General features: G+C 59.7%; 1 protein-coding gene across 1 annotated transcript in view; it reads right to left on the minus strand.

Annotated features, from left to right (window-relative positions):
- CASKIN2 (CASK interacting protein 2) overlaps positions 1 to 19,572 on the minus strand; it is a 29,682-nt gene extending 10,110 nt beyond the window's left edge. Inside the window, exons 1-2 of the mRNA XM_074160388.1 lie at positions 19,479 to 19,572; positions 465 to 516 (exon numbers count right to left, since the gene is read on the minus strand). Of these exons, the coding sequence (XP_074016489.1) occupies positions 465 to 516; positions 19,479 to 19,572 (146 nt within the window). The remainder of the gene's footprint in view (positions 1 to 464; positions 517 to 19,478) is intronic.
- Positions 19,573 to 19,786: the final 214 nt, after the last annotated feature.

A 19,786-nucleotide genomic window follows, 5' to 3' on the forward strand; every position in this document is an offset into this window, starting at 1 on the left:
GTGATGTGGTCACTTGGCAACCTCATCTTTTCTTTCTCTAACCCCCCTCAAATGAAGAGATTTTGCTCTTGGGGAATTAGACACGGACACAAGCATGTGCAGGCAACGGGGCCAGCCGGGTGCTCCTCCATGCTTTGACCAGCACACAGGACACGGGGCACTGGCTGGACACAGTGCACTCCCTTTTCACCCCCAGCCCTGCGGAGGGGGACGCGGAAGAGCTTTATGAAGGATTTTGCAGGTTGGATTGAGCACAGCCCTCAGGTTGGATCCGGGCAGGTGTCGGGTCTGCCTCTGCAGGGCTTGCCCTGGCTTTGGGATGCTGTTGCGTTCTCCCAGGCTCAGCAGCTCCCCTTGAAAGCTTTACGATACCCAGAGCTGCAGAACTGACTGGATACTGCGGAGAGCAAGCCCACCCATGCCGGCAGCAGCGGCACCCAGCACCCTGCCCGGGGAGCACTCACCCATCTGCATCCTGGTAGTTCACGTTCAGGCGCTTGGCAGATCCCAGGAGCTCTGCAGAAAGAAGAGGCGAAAGTCAGGGCAGGAGACAGAGCCCGTGTTGCCCCGCACGAACCCTGTCCCGCAGCCACACCAACCTCCCAGCGCGCAGAACAGCGCCTGGCCCATCCCGGTGGCCTCTTCTCTCCTCTCTCTCCACATTCACCTCCACGAACCCTCAACGAGCTAGCCCAGCTCGAGCTCAGACCCTTTCCTCCCTCGGTTCCTCCTGCTCCATCTCTGCATGCCCCCGGGATGGGTTGGATCCCGCAGCTCCTGGCACCCCAGCTCACTGGGATGGCACCTCCCTCCCCTTTATAGGCAGCAACACCCCAAAACTGCTGACCGGGGCAGTTTTGTCCCCCACTCACTCCCTGTGCCCGCTGCTGCCACCAAAGCCTGGCCCACAGACCACATGGTTGGCATTTTTACAGCCGGGGCAGAGGCTGAAGCCTCCAGCCGTCAATGAGAGGATTGTGCCATCTCGGATATCCCCGTCCCCTCGTCCGTCCCTCCTTCCCCTTCAGGGACCACTGAGCAGCGGAGGATGCTCACCCCACCCTCGGCACAGCCTCACGCGCACCCCCGGCTCCCTGTTCCTTCCCGCAATTAATTCGAATGAATTCCTTCCTCCCACACAGAGAGGACATTTTATTCTTCACGGAGGGGTTGAGAGCGGATTAACATCTCTGGAATTCATCCACTAAGTCAAAAGGGAAAGAAAGGGGAAGGTATGCGGGGGGCAAGAAATGCCGCCGCTCCTCCTCTGCCCTTCCAGGCAGCCCCATCGCCGAGCCGGGGAGGATTAAATGCTTTGAAAGGTTTCTGTGCTGTTTCCTATAGAAAATCAAAGTCCGAGAGCTGGGCTCCGAGCCCGGGGTGAAACAGCTGCTCAGACCCTACTGAAACGTGGTGGGATCCAGGAGAAGGAGCCCTCTCCCTCGCAGCCGGGCAGATCTCTGGGACTGCAGCTCCTTCTCCCCCTTTCCTCTTCTTCCTCCTCCTCCTCCTCCATTCCCTTCTCTTTCCCTCCTCTCCCAAGCTCTCTGCCCACCTCGCATGGCAGGTCCCATACAAAGCCACACTCACGCATGGCCCTTCTGCCGGAAAGGAGAGCTGAAGAGGGGGCCGGCTCATTCACCATGCAAATGGATAATTAAAGGAAACCAAGGAACGGGGCGTTCATTACTGCAATTTACAGTGTTTTGTAAACAGCCTAATTAATGCAAAATGGGCTTGGAGTGGCTGCTGGTGAAGGACTCGTGACTCCTCGCCACAGCTCAGGGGATCAGGACAAGATCACCCTAATTACCTCTTCTAGGGGCTGTTCCTGTTCAGAGCGGGAGCGAGCAGCTCCGCCAACCTGAAAACCCTTCCTGAAGGAACCAGCTCCCAAAACCACCGCTCGGCAGAGCTCCCATTTTTCCCTCGTAGCCCCATATTGCCCAAAAACCCAGGGTCTGGGATCTCCATCAAGGACAAGCTGCTTCTCTTGATCCCACCAGCCAGGAAAAAAAGTAACATTTCACCTCTAAACTGGCCACTTCTGATCTGAGTCACGGAGCGACCATAACCACCGAGCCCCACGGTGCCTTTTTCACAGAGCAAGGATTGCGCTTGGGGTGTACAGTAGAGCCAGGAATGGGGTCACCTGTGGTGGGCAAAGGCCTCATCCTGCCCCTCCAAAAGTCTTGTGATGGATCCTGGAAGCGGGGAGCAGGAAGGGCCGGGCAGTGTTTGCTGCTGGGGGATTTCCAAAGGACGCAATTGAGATAAAATTAAAAATAAACGAAGGGTTCCACTAAGCTGTAGGCAATGCCCGTGAAGCCACCACCTCTCGCTCCCCGAGCCTTTTTAATTGGGGTTTATAAATAGTTCAGTGGGAACTGAAGGCCAATGTGGGTTTGCTCCCATCAGCTGCAGCTGAAAATTGCCAAGGGGTTTGCTGCTGAGAAAGGGTAGGGAGGAAGAGGAGGAGGTGGAAGAAGAGGAAGAGAAGGGGTCCTTACCCATGGCAGGAGGAGCAGAGTGGAGCCGGGCGGGTGATGCTGGGATGTGAAGGGCTGGATGGAGATGCCCACTGAGCACTAGCACATCGGAAAGAAGCAGAAACATCCCACAGCCTTGGAGGCTGGTTCTGGAGTTGAGCAATGCCCACTATTTGAAGAGGGAGAGCTCACCCCAAAATCCCATCCCCGACCCCTCCTACAAGGGGACCAGGCTGCCCAGTGAGGTCCAGTGGGTGTCCCTGCCCACTCTCCAGCCCCAAGAGGCAGCTGTCAGTATCTGTATGGCAAAATGCTTGTGCCTTTGCTCCTCTCCTCGAGCAACATTCCTAAAATTAGTTCCCTGCTCTGGCAGACCAGCAAGGTCAGGACGCGGGGCAGGACCACACGGACGCGGTGCGGGTGGCGAGGAAAGCAGGAGGTCCCAAAAAGCAGGGCCGGGAGCAGCATTGCCTTTGGGGCCCTTCCCAAACATGAAAGCAGTAACACTTATATCCACCCGGGGCAGGAAGGGAAAGAACTCATCCCTGGTTTGCAGCTGGGTAAATCGCTGCTTGGGGAGCTGGAGGGTTTGCAGCCAGGCTGGAAGGTAAAGCGCGAGTAGGAAAGGGGCCAGACACCCTGGCACCGTGGGCACCAAGGCGTGAGCAAAGAGAAGGGTGGAGGGATGGAGGGGAAACTGGAGCAGAGCTGGATAACCAGGACCCTCTCACCAGCACTGTCCCACTGCACACCTCTGCACTGTACGGCACGCAGGACTGGCAAAGCAACCCCAAAGGCAGCCCTGCCTCAGCAGGCAGCCAGTGCCGGGATGGGGTGAAGCAGTGGGGCAGCACAAGAGCTGCCAAGGGGGTGCCACCAGCCCCCATCGTGCTCCTGGGGATGCAGTGACAGGAAGTCGCACGGGGTGCTTCCCTGCATCCTTCTTCCTCCTTCCATCCATGTGCTCCTTTTGACCGATTCCCCTGTTTCTCTCCCCATTTCTTCAGCCACTTCTCTCCCTGTTGGTGCCCTGACAGCTCCAGGCTTCCCAGCCTTTCCCACCCAGATGTTTTGGGGCTCAGCAGAGGCCAGGCCATTCCCAGCCCCACAGCCCTCCCAAACAGCTGGTTCGGAGGCGCAGCTCCAGCCGGGAGACCGCAGATCTGGGTTGGGAAAGGGCTGAGGGGTCGGGGCCAATCCAGCCACAGCACTGGGATGGGGTAGCTGAACTCTTCCCAGCCACATTATCACCTCCCTTGGGTTTGCACTGGGGCAGAAGCACCCGCCAGCCTGATCCACACCCCCACATCCCAGGAAGACGAACCCAAATGAACTGAAATGCTAAAAGCCCTAAAGGGGATATTTCCAGGGGAAAACCTGGCTTGGCTCACCCTGAGGGTTAACTCCGGCTGTGGGTTCCCCTCGCTCGGCCCTGCTCCCCAACACGACCCCTCCAGGGGGTGCTGCCGGGGCCCCCACTCTGCTCTGCTTCCCTGCTCCGGCGTGTTCGCCGGCGCCTGCCCGGGCAGGACGAGGCTCGGCAGCACGGGGCTGGGGCTGAGCGAGGCCTCCAGGGATCCAGCGAGCTTCTGTGCGGCGTCTGGCTGCCAAGCGGCAGGCGGGAATCACCTCCGGAGCGTTCCGGCAAATTGCTTACAAATGTAGAGCCCGCGTGCTCCGCCGGACGCCAGCCGGGGCAAAGGCATCGTGGCCACCCCCTCCCCAGACAGAGCCGAGACCCTCGCCCACGGCACACTCCGGATCCAGCCATGGCCGGGGGGGAACTCTCAGCCCTTGGCTTTTCAGACCCTCGCTGGTGGGGGGGGGCAGGATGGCACAGCCCCACACAGCGCGTTTCCAACCAGCTCCCCCAAGCAAGCTGATCATGCTGCACCCCATGCCTCAGTTTCCCTGTGGGGATGGGCTGCACCCCCATGGGGGGATGCCAGGCCAGATTGAGCTCCCCATGGGGTGCAGGGGGCTCCCGGGGAGCAGCCGGCCAGGGCGGGTGCCTCACCTGCACCACTGGCAGCCAGCCTGGCTTGAACATGTATTTACCCCCACAGGGTGCTCGCCCGGCGCCGGCTGTGCCAGCTGTGTGGAGCCAGGCGTGCCCTTGCCCAGCCTGGCCAGCATTCCCTGTGCCAGCGTGCCGGGAACCCTGTGTCACCCTGTGCCCTTCACCGGAGACATCATCCCCCCTGGGACACCCTTGGGCTTCGCTTCGAGGGCTGGGAGGTGGACATGATCCCTCCAGAGCACTGAACCGCTCACTGTTCGCTGGGAACGAGTGACATACGCTCGCCTGGGTTTGGCTGGGGAAGGAAATGCCCAAATATCCTGTGTCCCCCCGAGACTGCCCCTTAGAGACTCCTGCCCTGGCTCAAACAGACAGTGAGGCTCCAGAAAATAGTGCTTTTGCTGTGACCCCCACAGTTTTGTCCACCCAGCCTTTGTCTCTGTGCGGGACAGACAGATCTATAACTGGAGACCCACCTACTTGCCAGAGACACCTTGTAAAAATAGACCTTTCTGCTTGTCCTATGTCACAGATCCTTGTAGCTTCCCCTTGCCCTGGGAAATCACATCCCCACGCTGCTGGCTGCAAATATCCCCACGCTATGAGCCTCCCCACACAGCAGGTCTGAGCATCCCTGTACCATGAGCATCCCTGTACTGCCAGCCATGAGCACCCCTCGATGTCCAACCATGAGCATCCCTGCACCACCAGCCACAAGTCCCCCTGCACTGCTGGCCATGAGCATCCCACACGCAGGGATGCTCTCTCTGGGCACTGTAGGACCACCATCCTGCTGCCCTGAGTGATGTGAGAGGGATCGTGTTGCTCTGGACCAAATACATGCACATACCCTCTCGGGAAATAAAATACACCTGGGGACTATTACCACTGAGCCAGTAAAGCAGCTGGAAGAGCTAATCAGCTGTGATCTTGCAGGGCACCAGCTGTCTCCAATGGTGGTGGCAGCCTCCTGAAGGCGGAGGTGGCAGGAGGTGGCAGCTTCACCCAACCTGCCCTGCCCAGCCTCGACCTACACCGATGGCCTGGGGTGGCCCTGCCTCAGCACGCAGTGGGTTCATGGTGGGACCCAGGAGAAACTCAATGTCTTGCCCAAAATCAAGACAAGAAGAGGTGATGTCCATCCCTCTTCTGCGGGAATCGGCCTTCCCTGTAACCTCTCTGTCCACAGGCACGTCCGCTGTGGCCACCCACACCCGGCTCCTCCTGGCACAGCCTCCCGGCAAACCGGCTGCTTCAGGTGCAGTTTCCCAATAATAGGTCTGGAAGAGATTTGCCTGCTTTGATAGGGAAGGAGCTCAGCCACAGAGACCTTAAGAAACTCAACCAAAGTTGCCCAGCAAGCTTGGGACGGAGGTTGGGTGACAGCCAAGGGCTCCTGACCCCAGCTGCCTGCTGCAGCCACCAGCCTGCACCCTAAACGCTGAGCCCAGCGCTGTGCCTGGCTCCCTGGGCAAGCGGGGACCCTCCTACTTCCCCCGTGGTTACGGGGGGTGAATTTGGCTGCTGGGGTGCTGCTGCCTGGGATACCCAGCTGAGCACCCATCCCTGCATCCCAATGCCATGGGTGTCCAAATGTCAAGGGTGCTTTCCTGCCCGCAAATGGCCTGTGCTGGGGTTTGAGGCACCCCTGCAAACGGGCTCCCCACCAATGCCGACAAACAGGTCCTCCACCAAGCCAGGCTCTGAGGGTGGGTCCAACTGGGGCAAAGCCACTGGGTTAACTGGCAGGGATGGGGAGCCTGTAATTGGGGCAGCAGATTCCCATCGACACAGGGCAAATAGCAGTGATGGGAGAGAACGACACGGTAGGGAACCCCTTATCTTTCCCTGCACTAGCGTCTGGCAACTCCTTGAGAATAATTGCTGTCTTCATCCCTTGAGAAACCCACCAAACCCAAGCGTGAGACACACCAGACCTGGCCAGAGCCCGGCCTGCTTTGACGTTGCACAGGCTGTATGACGGCACACAAGTCCTGCTCCTGGTTTTGGCACCCTGGGTCCAGCTGCAATAAACCTGGGGGGTTCCTCACAGCATCCTGAGGGCTGGACCCATCATCTCTGCACTGTGACCGTCCCCTGGCCAAAACACAGATGCCTTGTCTCAAACCTCAACGGTCTCCACCATTTATCCCTGGCTTGAGCTCCAAATCTCTGGCTTACAGCCACACAGAGCCCAAGGTATCTCTGCCACCAAGTTGCTTCTGCCAATAGCATGTTTGAGCCTCCTCGTCTGTGCTTTCTCCTTCTCTAAGCCCTCTTGTCCTGTGATGTGTTCGGACATGATGGTGGGTGATGGTAAAAGTGGGTGATGGCAAAGTTTGGGAGTTTAAGAGGCCCAAAGCACCTCCTTTCCTCCCTCAGCTGGGCTGGGGACCTAGAACAGGTAAAGGGAGAGGGGTTTGGGGACACATGGCAGCAGGACCATGGAGTCAACTAGGAGCCTTTTTCCTTCTTTGGGCAAGGCTGGGAGCCTTTATCCCAGGGAAAACCCAACAATTAAGTTTTTTGAAGAGGTTGGCATCTCCGCACAGTACATTCATCTATCGCTCACCCCCAGCCAAGCTGTCCCAGGACCCCCAGTCAGACCCCCAATTTCCCCCCACTGCTTCCCCCCCAAAGCAAAGCAGGAAAAAACAGGCAGCTTGTTCAAAGCGAAGGCTCCCAGAACAATGAAAGGAAAAGCGGAGTCGGAAACCTCGTCCCCATCCGCGCAGCTGGGAAGAAGGTGCAGCTCTCGCCTCTCGTTCCTGAGGCTTGGCGAGATGGGGATGGAGAGGGCAAATGCCAAGTGGGGGAAACAGCATCACAGGAGTCCTCTGGGGCTGGATTCACCCCTTGCAAAAGCCAAACGCATGCTCCTGCTCTGAGTTTCAGGCCCCCCGAAGGATCTCAGATGCGTGGTAGGATGAACGGTGCTCGCTCCCCTTCCCCGCAATAATTTGGGGGTTCACACTGGCCAGCACAATGTGCCCCAACCCGGCTCCACCGGCAAGGGGGAAAGGTAACACCCCCTCTCCACAGAGCCAAAGTCGCATCCCCCAGCCCTGGACAGGATGGAAACAGCTGTGAAAGGCTTTGGGTGGGGGAAGCCGGGCGGCTCCTTCAGAGATACAAGGGCTCCTTTCCCAGCTGGCCGGGAAAACGCGTTACCGGGAGGTGAAGTCACCATCCCTGCTGGGACCTGGCTATTCCACTCTCCAGGATATGAACTCAGAGGAGCTGTATTTGCCCAGGGAAGAGGTGGAGCCTTTTCCATTTCCCCCATCCTTCCGAAAGGACAGGACGCCTCCTGAGCGGGAAGAGATGGGGCGATAGCGCCGGGGGCTGGCGGCCAAGGGCGAGCTCTGCCTGTGCCTGAGGGGCATCACTGGGCATGCCGTGGGGCCAAGAGCCACCCGTGGGCTGCAGGACATGGGGACCAGCAGAGCATCTGGTCCAGCGTTAACACCACACCTTGGCTCCCATTCAAGTGGTTCCATACTGGTTCGAACTTGTTCCCCTGGGAGCCAGGGAAGGGGCCGCATGGCTCCAGTGTCCCCCAGGTACCCAGGCAAAGTGACTGCACCTACAGACACCCTCAGCGCTCTCATTAATGTGATACCAAGCAAAGAGTGCGTTAATATAATCTGTGGAGGATGCTCAACAGATCAGCGAGGGCAGAAATAACACAAAAGGGACTTAAGGGAGATTAGGAGAACAAACCCAGGCAGATTCAACCTGGGAAAATTGCAGACTGCAGCATCTGGGGAAAAATAATCCGACCGGCAGACGGTCAATGGGAGGAAGAAAGAGGGGAAGCAGGATGTGGGGGGACGGTGAGAGCAGTGTGAGCACGGGCACGGAGCGAGCCACCGGTGAGGAAAACAACCCTGTGTAGGGGGATGCCGCTTCCTGGGGTACCATCTTCCATCGCATGCCCAGGGCTGTGAACACAATACGGGCTCACAGGGGACACATGAGAGCCTTGGGGGGACAAGAGAGGCTCAGGGGGACATGAGAGGTGAGCAGCTGGAGCCGGCAGCCAAAAGGCCTGCCTTACCCGGGAAGATTAGGGCAGGTCAGTAAGTCTGGATTTGCTGAGCAACAGTTAATTAGGGAGGACGGGCAGCGACGCAGCAACCCACCTACACCTGGAGGGTTTTGACGCTCAAGAGGAGCACGTAGCTATTTATTTCATGGTTCTAACAATGAGCCCCAGATAAAAATTAGAGCAGTCAAGAGCAGCCAGCAAAACCCTGTGAGCTCAAAGGAGTGATCCAGCCTCAGATCCAGCCCTCCGCTGTAGCTTGGATGGTTGCAGCAAATCATGCAGCTCCTAGGGGTAGTGGGGCAAGGCTGAGGCTGGGGGACGGGGCTGCCATCGCCCTACAGCACTGCCCCCATCACTGCTAGCCTGGTACCCACACATGGCAGCTGGCTCCTGGGAGCTACTTTGGCCACTGGAGTCACAGCAATGTGGTGGCTGGAAATCCTGTGACATCCTCCCACTTTGGCCCCAGAGAAGCTTCCATGTGCCTGGAGCAGGCACTGTCAGGAGGACGGAGTGGCTGTCCCCACCCTGGATGCTCTAATCTAGGCAAGGCACACACAGGATGGGAGGGGAGGCACCGGGAGGTGAAGCTGTTTGCTTGAGGTCACACAGAAGGTCGATGGTTCAAGTGCTGTCACTCCTTCCCGAGGCCCCAGCAGCCAGGAACTGAATTTTCCCCACAGCCCCCTCCCGTCACCATCCCATGGGCAATCAACTGTCGGCAGCCGACGACTAACCTCGAGCCGCTGCTGGCGGCCCTGCGGCCGGGAGTTGCAGTCACACGCAGTTAAAAATACCTTGCGGATGCCTTTCCTCAACTCTGACCCCACAAGCCAGTGCTGCTGCCAGCCCCGCTCAGGGACGTGATGGCGGGGTCCCCAGGGGCGCACACAGCCCCGTCTGCATGGGGGCAGGGGGAGACGCTGCCTGGGGACTGGGTTTTCCTCCCTATGAACCGAGGACTCCCACTCCTGCCTCTACCCTCTATTGCCAAATCCAAACGAGAAGCTCTTTGCTTCCTACCGCCGCCTTCCAGCAAACGATGCATGGGCTATTCGGCTCCATACGAATCACAGACCAGATCCGAACAGCTTGAGCAAACTGTTTCCTTCCCTTCTGGACAGAGCTGAACTGTGGCCTCCAACTCCCACTGGTCCCAAGGGATGCTGGATGGGTGAGGGCTTCTGCAGATGCCATGGCGCCGCAGCCATTCGTGGCAAATGCACTGGAAAAGAGCAAGAGGATCTCACCCAGCAGCAGCTGCTTGGTGCTCCCAAGCCATGAGGGATGGGAGGGATCCCTCTCCAAATCCCCTCTCTGGCGATGGCAAGGGTGCGGAGGGCACCCATCTCTCCTTGCCGCTCCCATGCCCCGCACAAAGTTGCCTACTGAAGCAAGCGGGAACTGCCCAGCCACTCCACGCTGCTGCCAGCACGAAGGGGACAGGTCTGTCCCCAGCGGGCATGGGCCAAGCTCCCTCCAGCCTGGGACAAACAGACCGAGAGAGACGAACCCACCGCTGCTCTCTCCTCTCCCTGCCAAGGCCGGGCAGGGCGGCGCGGCTTCGCAGCGTGAGGGCTCTTTGCCAGCCAGGTCAGACCCTCCGGCTGCCCACCCGGGTTTCCGGCTGGCCGGGCAATGCCACAAAGTGGGAGAAGCCACCACCAAAATCCAGCAAAGCACCTGGCCGGTGGCAGTTTTCTCGTGCCTTGGCTGGAGCAGGATGTTTTCACCCAGCTGGGGCAGCAAAGGGTTCCCCCAGGACCTCGGTCTGCAGCAGGACCCCATCTGCAGGGGACAGGGGAGGGACACATCAGCTATATCACCACAATGCCCTGCACCACCCTGTGTGTCCCCAGGTGGAAGCAGCAATCACTGATAAATCCATTTAGCAGCCAGCGACGCGGTATGTCCCAGGAGAGGCATCCCCGTCCCCTTGGTGGAAGTGGGAACCCACACCAGGACCCCGCACCCGTCTTGCCATCCCTTTGGGGGCCTCGGTGGCTGCTGAGTTATTCCGGGCGCTGCATTCCTGCCCCCCTCCCCTTGTCCCAGCTGCTCCGGGGCCAGCAGGGAGGGCAGCGGGTTCCTCCCTTTGCCCAGCTCAGGCGCCGGCCGGCAGCTGCTCAGGGACCAGCTGGGGACAAGGGCGACACGGAGCAGCCCCCCGTCCCCCCACGTACCACAGGAAGGGCAAGGGCTGATTTACAGCAAGGTCAAAGGCATCAGAATACAACTGTGATGGATAAGGGGGGTTGGATGTGAAGGCCCCCAGTCCACGGGCTGAGCTCCAGTCAGCAGCTTCCCAGTCAGGGAAGGGGGTTGGGGGGCAGCAATTAACACCTCCAAACCCCTAAGGAGCAGGTCCACCTTAGCAGCATAGGTAAACTGAGGCCGGGGCAGCATCCCCGGCCCCTTGTCAAACCGAGGTCTTGCCTGGCTGCCCGCAGGGACCTTGCTGCCCGTGGGGACCCCACTGCCAGGTTGTCCCCCTCCATCCTGTCCCCCTGCCTCAGCGCTCCCCACACCCCAGCCCGACCGAGCAGTGGTGGGACACAAGCCAAGGCCTGCCCGCTCCCTGGACCCCTGCCGGCAACCCGATCTGTTTACGCCTTTCCAGCGTGGCGGGTGCGTGTCGGGAACGGCCCCGGCAAGCCCGAGTTGGCGGCAGAGGCAGGACGTGGGAGCTGAGCACCAAAACCCCTGCCTGCCGCCTCGCAGCATCCTGGGGGGGGTGGCAGGGAGAAAGAGGGGGGTGCGCAGAGGGAAAAAGGGTGCCCCCACCTCCCTCAGCTCCTTTTTGTAGGAAAAGGCACCCCTTCTTGCACCGTGCCGCTCCTCCTGCAGCACCCCATGCCCCCCACCCCGGCCAGGGAATCATGGCAGGTTGCCTCACTCCCAGGCCCCGCCGGCAAACGGTTTTCTGAGCCGTGCCAGCCCTCCTGGGAAAGTGCTGGGAGAGCGAACCACCACTGGAAGTTTGCATGTCCCTTCCCGGTCAACGAGGCGCCAGCTTTGCAAGCACATGGCTGGCCATGCGTGGGGCTCAGGGGGCTAATGGCCACATGCCGGTCCCCATCCCAGTGCCCGGTTTGTCCCCAGGTGAGGCTGAGCAGAGGCACCCACCCACACGGCTCCTGGGAGGAGATGTTTAACCAGGAAAATACTCATGGGTGACACCGACACCTGGTGTGAATTTGTCCCTGTGAAGCCACAGGCATCCAGAGCAGGCTGCAGTGGGACAGAGCAGAGTCATGACTTTGGGGGCTCAGAGCTGGACAACCCCATGTCCACACCAGGTTTGGGGTGGAAGAAATGGAGAAGCAGCTCCAGGACATCCATGTGCATCCCAGCACGTGCTGCTAAATATAAACCAGTGGGACAGATGCTCGGAGACAGGGAGCTGCCTATGCCCCAGCGCTGCCAAGGAGGAAGGTGAGGGCTCCCCTAAGGCTTGAGCAGCCCTTAGGGCTTGGCCACAGAGCAGGGTCAGCAGCAGCTCCTCCACAGGAGGAACCTCCTCCCTTATGTAGAGGAGCATTTCCCTTCTTTTTAACCTGGCAGGATAAGTGGGTGCTCATTCAGGGAAGCCAGGAGGGCTCATGCAGCCCTTCCCATCCACATCAGCCCAACAAAACCAAAGCTGAGGTGCTTCAAGCCAACCAGAGCAGCCGGGGCTGCAGCCCAGAGCAATCCCCACTGCCATGGCCGTGGGGCCAGGCCAGGCCTGTGGTGCACCTGCATCCCCTGTGTAGGCAATGATTAGCTGCTGGGGAGGACTCTGGCCCCTTCTGGAGGCCAGCGAGGCCAGTGACATTCACGTGGCCCGGCCATGGTGGGGATGCATCTGGGGAGGTCCCCAAGGGGTGTGAGTTGGGTGTCCTGCCCAGGGAGAGTGGATACCCACAGGAGGGGAAGGTCCACGGGGGTCCCAATCCATGGTCTTCCTATTGCTGTTTGCACCCAATTTGGTTCCAGCTGGAAACCCCCTTAGGCTTATCCATGCCTGTCCTGGCAAAGAAACAAGATGATGCCCCAAGATGGGCTGCTCAAGAGGGAGAGCAAGGCCTGAGAACCAGATCCTGGGACCGATGCTCCAAGGGGGCCAGAGGCACCTGCAAAGTGGGTAGGAGAGCCCGAGCCAGCCCTGCCACTGGGCCACCTCTGTGCCGGGCACCCAACATCCGTGCCATGCTTGCCGACTGCCTTCGCAACCAGGCAGGATGCGAAGCCATGCCATACCTACCCAACCAGCCATGCCTGTGGCCGAGGACGGCATTACGAAACCCTGGCAGTTTTCACCCCCCACAGAACAGCCGGGGTCGGCTGATACGGGCTCTGGCTGCCAGGATCACACCCGTAGGAGGCTGGGGCAGGGGTCTGGGGACCGCAGCAGCACGGGGTGCTGTACGCTCTCTGCACAGCCTTGGCTGGGGCCCGGCCGGGGAGCGGCGCTGGCAGGGCTTGGCGGAAGTGCAGCCGGACGTGTTGCACCAGGCCTGGGATGCTGTGGCAGCCGCATACCTGCCGTGCGCGCAGGTTTTCCCGGCTCCCTTATCTCCCCATCGAAGCTGCGCTTGGTTGCAGCTCCGGCCCTTTCTCCCCCGGGGTGGCAAACGGCTCGGGGTGCCTGCGCACCCACCCTGGGCACAGGCTGCCACTGCCCCAGGCATCCCGCAGGAGCCAGGGATGGGCGAGGGTGTCCAGCCCTTCCCCAGGAGTGTAAAGATCATCCCAGCAGAGCCATTTCCAAGCAGTCTGGGCATCTCCAGACAGGTCTGTGACTCACCGGGACACCTCGGCAATGCCCAGGCGATGTTGCAGCCCCAAGGTTCAAGCAGGTCCCTCCCTATCCATCCCAGGCACGATTTTTTGGGGAAGCCAGGATGGGATTTAGGGGAGCGGGAGAGCTCGCGGCTCTTCCCCAGCCCCCTCGGCTTGCTAGAGCAGCCAGAAAAAGGTGCTTTATTGTTATTTAGTTTCTGCCCCTTTCATACTCCTTTGCCGGAGTTTTTGCCAGCGGCGGGCCTCGGGTCTGGCGGGGGGCCAGGCCAGCCGAGGCGCTTTTAAAAACAAAGCAGGGCGCGTGCATGCACACACACACGCACGGCACCCAGCCCCTCTTTTAACTCTTGCTGGGGCGATGCTGCATGGAAGATGGTTTCCAGCCGGCCGGGAGCATGCTACTGCACGCTCCCGGCCGGCTGGAAACCATCTTCCTCAGGGGATGCCATTGATCGCTGCTGAGATCTGATAATTCACTCTCCCCTTCCCAAGGAAACCTTCTTGCGGCACCAGGATCCCAATGGAGAAGTGGCAGGAGTGATTCTAGTGATGCTGTCATGGTCCACGGGGACCCGCTTGTCCTAAACAGGGATGATGCTACGACCCCCTTCTAGGTCACAGCTGAGCTCTTTAGACCCAGCAGCCCTGCAGGCATGAAGAGGAGAAGAAAGAGGAGGAGGAGAAAGAGCACAACAAGGCTTTCACCTAGAAGCAGCTTCTCTCCTGGGTGGCAGAAAGCCACCAGAAAGCACTGGTGACACGCACACAGCATCCCCAAACCCACAGGGCCAACTGCCTTTTTGCACAGGTTGCTGCTACCCAGAAAGTCTTTATACACCAGCTCCCTCCCGCTTGCAACCAGCCCCATGCACCTAGCACGTTCCCAGTCCAGATAATGGGATGCCTGTGCCAGTGATGTCCTTGCTGCGTCCCCTCCTCCCCCGCCTGAGAGTGGCCCTGGGGAGCACCGTCCCCGTTACAGTGCCCGTGTGCCACCAGCAGCCGGGCCCACGCCGTCCCGTGACTCAGGGCTGCCCTCCCTGTCTGCCTTTGAGCTGTCAGCATCCAAATTGTCCCGTGTTTCTGGGTCAGGCAGCCAAAACGGCCTCTGCAGCCCTTGTGAGGGGGGAGCCGAGCCCCCTAGTCCAGGCTGAGTCACTGGGAAGTGCCCAAAGGATGGAAATCCCCCTCCTGCCCCAAACCTCAGCCTCCCTCCTGTGACACCGGGGACAGCTGCCAGGCTGGCTCCATCCATGGCCCTGAGGGACCTCCGCATCCCCAGAGAGATGGGCAACTCCCGGGATGCCCTGGTGCTGCCCAGCTGCCCTGGAGGGAAGGCAGCATGGCCCGGGGCAGCCCCAACAGAGGCCACACTCATCCCCTTCCCTAGAATCAGCCCTTTTTTCCCCACTCTTTTACCCAGGCAGGGAAAAAGCAGCAGGTGGCCCAGGCTGCCAGCAAGGAGCCACAGGCTGCCCTGCCAAAGGGTTTTTAAAGAATCAGGACAGAAACACAGACGTGGGAGGGGAGCAGACATGGACCTGTGAGCACAGGGAGATGGGGTGCAGAGGGGCACGGGGCTGGGCGCCCCAAGGAGGCCGATCTCCCTGCGCGGCGCTGTTTGCTCACACCTTATCTCCCGTGCTCGGTGCGGTGACGCTTTCCCAGCTCTGGGCACACCGGCGGCAGCCGGGCCCCTTTCCAAACACAACACCCGTTAGAGGCCGGCTTTGAAAAGCAACCACCCCTTCACTCCTTTTGCCACTGCTGCCCACGTGAGGCTCTTCCTTCCTGGGGAGGGAGGCGAAAAAAAGGGGGCTAAACCCCACCATGAGCTGGGGCAACAGGGATGCAGGTGGGAAAACCCACCAAGCGAACACCAGGCTGCTAGAAAAGACTCCCATCCCGGGGAAGCCAGGAGCCATGGGAAGAGGAAGAGGAGGGAAGGATGCATCCCCCTGTGCTGTGCAGCTGCAGCCCTGCCGCCATCCATCCTCGCGGCCCCCACGCTTGCTGGAGCCTTTGAAGCCTCTTTTCTCCCCCTCCCACCCACCCACCCACCGCGGGCTGGTTCAAAAGCAGGTTTCGGCAGGCTGTGGGGCGGTGGGGTCCCCGGCGCAGGGCTGCTGCCAGGCGGGCTCCCCTGGGCACGGTGCCTTGCCCCGCTCCTGGCTCAGGCTGGGCGGAAGAGGGAGTTTTGCCCGTTTCGGCAGAGTTTCTCGGCGTCTCTCCGCAGGCGTGCCCACAGCCCTTTCCAAGCCGGTGTGCGGCTGCGGAGCCGGTCCAGCCCGTCAGACCTACAGCACGCAGGGAGAGGAGGGGAGGACACAACCGAGGACGCTTGGGAACTCGTCCTCGAAACTTAGGCTTCAAGGGACGTGTCCAGGGCCACACTTGGGCTTGGTGGCAGAGCCGGGTCCAGCCGCCTGCACTGCCCGGGGCAGGACCAGAGTGGGCAGGGTGCCCAGACATCCCTGCGCCAGCAGGGAAAGCCATCGTGTGTAACAGAGACTGAAATGATAAGGATCCTGCCCGAGGCTGGTCCTGGCTCTTCCCCGCAGTCAGACCACGCAGAGCGGATGGCGCACCCAGGGTTTGGGACAAACCTCCCTTGGGAGCAGCAGCAGAGCACGGGGAGATGGCACGATGAGCTTGCCGGCCAACACAAAGGCGCATTCAACATCGTTGCAAAATAACCAGCAAACTACAAAAAGGAGCAACTTCTTCCCCAAACAACTATGGAGCCGCTGCCACTGAGAGAAGGAAAAAGCCTGGCAGGACAAGAAGGAAGGGCGGGTGTTCCTGCAGAGGACAGGGATACAGAGCGCTGGTGGCAAAGGCTAACAAATCACAGGAGAGATACTAAACCTCACGCTTCGGGGCTTAAGCTGATATAGCTACTAGGGATTAGGAGGAAATTTAAAGGGGAGGGAGCGAGTTATCCCCCATCTGCCTGCTGCAGTCTCGCAGCACGCAGAGCAGCATCGTCCTTCTCTTGCCCAGCTGGATGGGTGACAGCAGCAGCATCTGAGGGCCAGCACCACTCTCAGGAAAACCCTGCTGTGTTTTGTGCTGCTGGGACACAGCAATGAGGGGCACCAGCCCAGGTGTGGGGATAAAGCCAAGATGGCCTGCAAGCTTCTCCAGCATTTCACAACTTGCTAGGTCACAGCCCAGACACAGGCGAGTCCCAGGTGCACACCCCTATCCTTGATATATCTGAGGTCTGGAAAGCCCCAACATCGGTGGTGAAACGGGATAAGTCACTGGTGAAATGGGGCAAGTGGCTGGCCCAAGTTGGCTGGATCACCCTGCGGCAGCGACTGAACCCCGGTAGGTCTTCGCTCCCTGTCCTTGAGAGTTTAACGCCAGTTTGCTCAGCTGCCACCCTTTCTTTGCACTTCGCACAAGTTTAAACAAAAACCTTCACCACTCCCTCGAGGAAGGCAAACAGTGAGTCCAGCTCCCATCACCATCCACGGCTCCTCCAGCCCTTGGCTATCGTGGAGGGCATCACCTTTCCCCAGCATCACTCCAGCATCTCCCCATCCCCTGTCCCTTAGCCCTGCATGTCCAGGGATGGGGACATACAAACCTTGTCCAATTCCAGAAGCCAGCACCCTTTCCCAGGGATGAGAGCCCTGGCCGGGGAGCTCTGCCTCTCGCTTCCCCAGGGAGCCCCAGCCCCTCGGTGCCGCAGCGGCCGCCCTGGCCCAGCCAACTGGCGCATTGTTGGCGAGCGCGGCCAGCCCAGGGACGTGATTGATCGTCGGGGAGAAAGGCCAAAGCCGTGACGGGTCGTTTAACAATTTCAATTAAACTCTGCAGCACTCCGACGTGGAGGGGAGGGGAGAGGGAGAGAGAGAAGGAAATTAAAAAGCGGGATGTTTCTGTGCGGGAACCTCAGCAAAGCATGGCCAGCTCGACAGGAGCAGCTTGGCTCTCCCGGAGGAGAAACCGTCTCCGGCTGCAGAAGCGACCACAGCGTCGTCCTGATGTCCCCTTCCCGCAGGTGGGACGTCTAGCCTTCTCCTCTCACTCCTGCCCCCAAAACTTTCTCCCTGCCCGCCCCACCGCCGTATAATAATAGGTGCTGTGACCCACTTGCACGGCAGCGCTTGCGCGGGGAGGAGGGCTGCGCACGGTGAATATTAAACAACGTGTCCCTGAAGTTCCCGCTGCCGGGACTGGCGCTTGATTTTTGCTTACGTGCGGTGACTTTTTTAGGCACAGGAAGCCCCGGAGGGCTGATCACAGCAACCGAGCTCCCAATCCACTGAGACAGCAGAAGGACTCTTAGAGGGATTTAAAAAAAAAAAAAATAATAATAATCAGCATCGCAGCCTGTCATATGGAAAAGGCGCCTTAATGAGCAGCAAATACAGCAAACGCTTGGCTCACATGGCATCGGGGAGAGGAGGGAGAGTGAACTGCAAGGGATGGGGAGCAGCGATGCCCTCCATGGAGGGGATGAGCCCCTGGGGCCAGGCAAGACCCCACAGTGGGTCCAGCACAGAAGCCCCACTGAGGGCTTGTAGCAGTGGCCTTGCAGGGGTCTGAGCTTTTTGCTCCCCCCTCCTTATAAAGGTATAAAATGAAAATAAGCAGAGGGAGCTGCTGACGCCACTGCAGCGGGGGAGTTAAACACACATTCACGTGGGTGCCCCACGGCTGGAGGGAGGGGAAGAGAGAAAACGCAGACGGGGTTTAACTGGGAGAGTTACCGGAGGGGACTGGAGAAAACAAGTGTAACTTCACCCCTCCGGGTGCACAATGGGAGGAGAGCTGCGGGCACCCCAGCCTGCCTGTGCTGCCCGGCCATGGGATACCAGCTCAGGGGAACGGGGCTGCGTCAGCCTGCAGGACGCTCATGCCCTGACGTTATTCATTGCCTTGGGGGTGTCCTTCAACCCGCCTGCGCACACAAACCTCTCTCGCTCCACCTCAGGGACCCCACACGGGCACAGTCCCTGAGCTGCAAGTGGGGGTAAAGGCACCAGGCACCCCTGTTCTGGGGAGGAGGTGGTCCCCAGCCCTCCTGCAGGCCTGGCAGTCAGGATTTGCAAAGTTTTGGCCCCAGCCAAAGCTTTTCAGCAGCTGACCCAGAAGAGTTTATCCTCTTCTCACGTTTATAATCCTCAGCCTAACTCACGTTTCTCAGCACCAGCCTCTCTGCCCCGAGCTGCTCCTAAGAAGCCTTAAAGCTTCTTCTCCTGCCCGAGTTTCCCCTCTCCCTCCTCAAGACAGTTTTTTCCCCTCCAGCTTTCCTGCACACACCCACGAGACCCCCCACGACGTGCCGCCCTGGCAGGGGGGTCCGGCACCCCCCAGCCTCCCCCTGCCCAGAGCGGCTGCTGCAGCCCGGGCAGGCGCCATACACCTTCCCCCAGCCACACACCACACCGAGCGCCTTTTTATTTACTTTTCCCAGTTTCCTTCTCTCGGTAGGTCATGAGAAGCAACCAGGAGCTCAGCCCTCTACAAGGGCACGGAGGCACTGGTCATGATCTGCTCCTCCACCTTTCCACCCTCCACATCTCCTCCAGACATTGTCCGGCGCCTGCAAGACCCTGGTGCCCTTAGGGATCCCCACGAGCCCGACATTCGCTCCGAGCCACGCTTGCTGCTGACCTTTCCAAAAGCACGTGCAAAAAACCAGCCCTGCTGAAGGGTTAAACATTACCAGACTGAAATTCAAGGCTTGACGATTGGTTCCAGTCGACTGGCTAGGATGATAATTTTTCACAAGATAAACACGGCCGGGAGCGAGCGGCAATCGCTAAAGACCTTTTGTAGCAGCGTCCCCCCGCAAGCAGCTTTGCTTCCCCCCGCTGCTGCCGTTTCCCTTTGCCCATCACCACTCGGTGGCCCACACTTCAGGGCCCCTGGCCCCAAGCCCGAGAGTAACCCTGGCCCTGCCGAGAGGATCGCTCACAGCCCAGTCATTCATCTGCAGGGGCTGCTTTTGCGCTCCCAGCTCTGGCCACAGTGTAACTCCTGCTCTGGGGTGCAGAGCCAGCACTCCCACCCCGGCTTGGACGGCATCAAGCCCGCTGCCGGCACTTGCACCCCGGGACAGGCAGCACTGCCTGGTGGGGGAAAGGCAGCCGCAGCTCGGCACCCGGGTACTCACTGCTCTTAGATGCCTTGATCTTGGCCACCAGTTTCTGCACACCAGGTATGTCCCCGTTCTTCACGGCCTGGATCAGCTCCTGCTCTCGCCCCATGGCAGACAGGTGGGAGCGATGGCAGCACGGAAGGCAGAGACCCTCAGATCCTGGTGGTTTATAAAGCCATAGGAATAAGCACGGAGTTCCTCAAAACACACTTTGATAGAAGATGTAATCCAGCAAGAAAGATGCTTTACAATCCCACGGGACATAAAAACCATAAGGAAAAAATCTTTTTGTTAAAGGCAGAAGTCTCTTTCTGTGTCGGGAG

The sequence above is a fragment of the Numenius arquata genome, chromosome 17, assembly GCF_964106895.1.
Source record: "Numenius arquata chromosome 17, bNumArq3.hap1.1, whole genome shotgun sequence".
In the NCBI taxonomy this organism is placed as follows: domain Eukaryota; kingdom Metazoa; phylum Chordata; class Aves; order Charadriiformes; family Scolopacidae; genus Numenius; species Numenius arquata.